This window comes from Pituophis catenifer, unplaced genomic scaffold, assembly GCF_029215685.1.
Source record: "Pituophis catenifer annectens isolate HBS135680 unplaced genomic scaffold, rPitCat1.0.hap2 SCAF_1, whole genome shotgun sequence".
NCBI classification, from domain to species: domain Eukaryota; kingdom Metazoa; phylum Chordata; class Lepidosauria; order Squamata; family Colubridae; genus Pituophis; species Pituophis catenifer.
This window is the reverse complement of record NW_027256881.1, coordinates 288,058,055-288,063,574: the sequence shown is the minus strand read 5'-3', so window position 1 is coordinate 288,063,574 and position 5,520 is coordinate 288,058,055. Positions and strand designations below refer to the sequence as shown.

General features: G+C 36.2%; 1 protein-coding gene across 1 annotated transcript in view; it reads right to left on the bottom strand.

Annotated features, from left to right (window-relative positions):
- Positions 1-5,260: 5,260 nt before the first annotated feature.
- The window catches only part of MEIS2 (Meis homeobox 2), a 235,502-nt gene continuing 235,242 nt past the window's right edge, over positions 5,261-5,520 (bottom strand). Inside the window, 3 exon segments of the mRNA XM_070931352.1 lie at positions 5,261-5,459; positions 5,462-5,488; positions 5,491-5,520. The exon segment at positions 5,491-5,520 is cut by the window's right edge and continues 87 nt beyond it. Of these exon segments, the coding sequence (XP_070787453.1) occupies positions 5,317-5,459; positions 5,462-5,488; positions 5,491-5,520 (200 nt within the window). The 3' untranslated portion in view covers positions 5,261-5,316.

The following is a 5,520-nucleotide window of genomic DNA, read 5'->3' as shown; positions in this document are numbered from 1 at the left end:
GTAATGCAAAACCCATTAGTTCGAGAGAGGCGTTCTTTTAAGTTGCGCCGTGGCACAATGTGCAGCGTCTCCCAATCCAGCAAATAACTCAGCGGGCGAAGCTCTTTGCGAAGTGCCTCAACCTGAAATCATCATCACCATTATTATTACCACCGCCGACAAGGACTTTTCTTTCTTTCTTTCTTTTTTTCTTTTTTTTGGGTATTTATTCCCTAAGTAAGACACAAAAAGAAAACCCCTTTAATCCTCTGAGTGCTTTATTTAAGCAAATAAGAAAATGCGGCGCGAGGTAATTGATTCATAATGGAGAAGCTGCAAAGAGGGTGGGGGTGTTTGTTTATTCGGTTCCTAAAGCTGCTGAGGAAGGGGGAGGTCTCCTCCTGGGTCATCCATCATGACTGTGGCAGGGACCCTGCCCAGAAGACCCACCTCCCTTCTGCCTCACTTCTCCTAAACTATTAATATGAAAATCTGCTTTATAACATCTCCACCCAGTCCCCCCTTATTCTCTCTGTGGGGTTTTCCTCCCCCTACTAAACTTGGCCAGAAACACTCTCAAAGCCTCCCCCCCTCCTTCAATTGTGTCTGTTTCTCAGGTTACAACTCTAATAACTCTCCTGCCTTGAGAATGATACCCACTTAATTTGACAAGGTTTACTTTGGAGTGAACATGCAGAAGGCTGTGGGGTAGAGGAGAAGCGAAGAATAGCAACTCTTTAAAAAGCCACAATTTGTATGAGGAATTAGAGCTCCTGGATCCTAGTCCTACACTAATATAGAGGTAAAGAAAGGCCAAGGCTGTCTTCCTAACAAAAGAGGAAGCTTGAAATATCTTTCTTCTTGGATCCACTGGATTTTCCCCATCTCGCAAAAGAGGGGATACCCACATACACCCACACACACCAAATAATGTATCCTGCCATTTCTCACAGGCACTGTGATCTTTCTGTCATGGGCTTTTCCCTTCTTGCCATCCCCTTAATGGGATTTAGACTTATTTATTCATTACTATTTATATATGTATGCACTATGTATGATGCTATATGTGAATTATGTTGTCGTGATTTGTGCTTTTAGCAGTGCTCACACATGGCACAAAAGCTTTTAGGGACTCAGAGCAGCCCCTTCCTGTCCATCCTATACAAATTTGCTGGGCCTTCTGTAAGTTCATAGTATTTTCCTCTTTAGCTACAGATGGAAATTGCAATCTTGTAGTCCTATTTCAAACATACCTACTTAGATGTAAATTGCATTGCAGCCCTGGCATCAGGTCTGAAGGGAGAATTTGGGTCCTGCAGAGAAATAATGTTAAAATTTAAAACACTTATTTGGTGAAACTTTTAGATGACACTGCATCATTCACCACATATACATTTTGCTTTGTACGTGAACTGAATATACAATTTTGTCTAGGGAAAATAATGTGTTCCCAAACCAATTTCATTTCTCCCTTTTACATTAGAAAGTCTACCAAAAACAGCTAGAAGTTAAAACTCCTGTTTTCCTTTTCAAGATTCCTTCCATAACAAAGAATGGATCAATTTCAAGCTTTTCTTATTTTCTAGGATTACAGAGTCTTCTCTGGTTTGTTCAGGGAAATGGAAAATTAGATATCCCTCCCAATAAACAAGAGGTGTTTTCTATTTTCTATTACCTTTCGTTTCCCAGAACGTAAGCAATTTTAGTCAGACTAAAGTATTTCCTTTAACACTGTGCCGCTGTCAAAACACTATTCCCATTTTCTTTCATTTTTGACAGCTGAACATTTCTTAAATATACCCAAATCAGAATTCTCCATGCTAAATAGTAAACCTCAGATGGCACAATCTTTTCACATTATAGTGCAGCTCAGATTCTACCAACATGCAGATTAGAATCTAGGTAGAGAAAAGACGCTGTAGGAATAAAAAGATTTTAGTTCATTACAAAAATAAGAAAAAGATAAGTTTGCTGGGTAAATTTAATATCTTCACCGAAAACCCTGTATTTTGCCAAGGTCAGGAAATAATCACAACATCTGATTTCAAATATGACCATTTGGTTTCAGTTTCCTTTAAAAGAAAAAAAAACGAAAATGTTTTGTTATTGCCCTAATAATCTAATGTTTAGTTTATATTTCCAAGAATGTAAGAACTGAATAACAGAACTGAGAATCATAAAGGTTTAAATGGAAGTTAAATTTAACATCTAATATAGAAATTGTTTTCTGTCCAAGTATAGTTGAGCTGTCTCAGCTGTGTAGGACTTCATATTCCTTTTCAGTTGTATAGCATTTTAAGACTGAAAGGTTGTTTTGCAATTGTTTTAATATGTTAAAGAATCAAATAAAAATATTTACCAATCAAGATGAGGAAAAATGCCTGTGTGCAGCAGAAGACAATGGAAATGGTGCCCCATTTCCTGGTGGCACAAAAACTTCCCAAAGTAGCAGTTCATGTATGCCTGTTCCCTGTGCTATACCACTTGAAGCACATTGCTTCCCTTTCCTTACGAGATGTGGGGCAACTGGCTGATAATTTTCCTAATATTCTAGACCATTATTGTACTCCTTAACTGTAACACTTATTCTATTAATTGAATTGTAGTCTTTCTGTTTCATGACATTAGATATGCTCCAGCAAAAATTCCTTTCTGCAGCTAATCTACCTACAATGAAAAGAGGTTATATTATGAAGCCACTCTACCAGGTACCTAGTGGCATGGGTGCTCTAACCATGGAGGAATGGGCAGAAATCTGGCTTGTTCCTCCTCTCCAGACCCGTGACTGTTTTGTTTCCAGCTCACTGAATTCCCTAACACTCATGGAATTCAGTAACACTCGGCTCTTATGAACCTACTGTAGTCTTACTCTCAATAGATCCTTTCATATGATTGATGTTATGTTAAAAAGAAACAATGTGAGAGGAGGTTATATGGCCCTGTGTGCATGGGTACAAACCAAAACCTGTTTATTCTTCTTCTGACAGTTAGGTCTCATTTTTAAGACAACGTTATCAGTTTTTCTGCCGTCAGTACAGCCTATTTCTTTAGGCCAGGACAGCTTCCCATTTTGTCCGTATGAAAAACTATTGTTATCTTTGTTACATTACTTTAAAAGTAACATTAATAATTTGGTATATTAATTCTAAAACCAGGAACCATTATTTTCTTAGTGTGGACAAAACATAAACCAGGTTGATTAGACTTCCTATTTTGATTTCTGTATCCTGTGAAGGGAAACAAAAGGTTCATGCATATCTTACCTTAATAAGCTGAAATGCAACAACCTGATAGTATTTGTCGTTGTATCCTACTTTATGTAGTACATAAAGTATTTGTATTTTGAGTACTATAAATTTATTTTAGGTATCTATGCCTGCATTGTTATGCACACATATTTAAAAGAGAGGCATAATACAGAATATTTCTGTATAAACATACTTAGAATTGCAGACTAATTATTAGAGCTGAGCAAACCCTGGAAAAGTGCTTTGCAACATGTAGAAATATGTAACACTTCTTTTGAAATATTTTCACAGTCCTAATAATTATGAGTGATAAACATTGTCCAGCCCATTCTTATTCATTTAAAGAGGATTAATTTTGATATCTTTGTTATATATTTACATAAATAAAACAAAATGGTTTGGAAGTGAAATGGATAGGATAGGACAGGACAGGACAGGATAGGATGACAAGCAGATCTTCTAGTCCAACCCCCTGCTCAGGGGCAGGAAACCCTTTACCATTTCAGACAAATGGTTGTCCAATCTCTTCTTAAAAACTTCTAATCTTGGAGCACCCACAACTTCTGAAGACAAGTTGTTCCACTGATTAATTACATCAGACATTAAATCTATTCATGAACTAACATTAATTCATCCTACATGACAGTCTATAAGCTTTGTATTACAGTCAGTTATGGGTTTGTTCAACTAAGACTAAGGAGAGAAATTGAAAAAAGAAAGAAACCCCTATTCATGTACTTCCTTTTACCACACATATGGAAACAGATATATGGTTTTGTTCTAGATATAAAGGTTACATATAATTCTAATAATATTATACACATTAAAGGATTTATAACCTCATTTGCTATTATAAAGCCCTATAAATTTAGGTAAGTTTTATTTTAGTTATTATATGCAACAAATGCAAGATAATAGCTCTTGCTATCACTAGAAAATACATTATTCTAATGATGATTAAAAACGCAAATATCTAACCAAAAAATCAAAAAATGAAATATTTATTACCGCATTTTGTGACTTAACACTTTTTTTTAAAACATAACGTCACAGTCCTCATACAAGTATTTTAATGTAAATTTTGACAAAGCTTAAAGGTAACAGCATTTTTTTTCTAGTGAGGAACACGTGCTGAGAAAGGAAGAATTCATGGACATACAATACCAATTCCACAGCAGATCTGATACTAGCAAAAACATTCTTTTTTTTCAGTTGAGGTAAACACATAGAATATCTAACATGAAACAATTAATAGACTGAACTCTGTACGAAGTTTGTTACAGTATTCTCTTGCTTTTTCTCAAGCTTTGAGTTCATCATAGAGTTCTAGGTTTGGTACAAAGACCATTAATAACTTTTTTCTTAAGGAAAGCTGCCCAACCTTCAGATTCATCTTGTCCAAAGCCAAGACTCAGAATTACTAAAAGAAGCTCCTGCTCTGTTTTTTAAATCTTCACTAGCAGGCTCTTTGAAAAAAGAGTCCAAAAATATCTTGGGCTTACGAAGCACAAACTATAAAGATCTGTTTGAAACTAAAGGACACATTTATGAAGGAACAGAACCAGGGGATGGCAAGGCCTTTACGAAACTATCTTCTGAATGATGGAAGATCCAGCAAGATTCTGTCTTCATCTCCAGGTTAGTTCTTTTCTCACTGGCCAAAGAGATCTGAAATATGTTGTTTTCTTTCAGGGATAGCGACTTCACTGCTGAACCGAAACAATCATTCTTTTGGGAACAACACACATAGTGTGGAAAACAAGGATATTTTTTTCCTTCTAAAACTATCTGAGGCAACATAACGGAGTGATCAACAGAAATATACAAGTTAACTTAGTTCCTATGTTTATATACTACAGTAGTTATAACTCTTGGAGTCTTTTTTTTTCCCAGAGGATCTTTACATGGACATAAATTCTTTTCAGTGTGCCCATGATTTCATATTTCCGTTCTTGTTTCCCTTGGTCCTCTGTTGTTAATGAAAAATGATAAAAGTAAAAAATAATCACAGCTGTCTGGAATTGCGTATGAAGTGTCAACATCTGGTCAAAGTCCACAAGTTTTAAAATATTTTTTTCCTTGAGTTCCTTTATACTATTTGGGCATGAATGTCCATAAGCTGTCCACCGACATTGGGTTCTATAGAATTTAACATGGTGGGGCTCTGTGCTGAAATGGTCATTCCAGGATGGGTAAAGGGTCCTCCATGCATCATCATGGCTGGGTGATGGGGTGACTTGGCAAATATGAATGGATTGGGGTCCATGTTCTAATTGAGTAGGGTGAGGGGTCA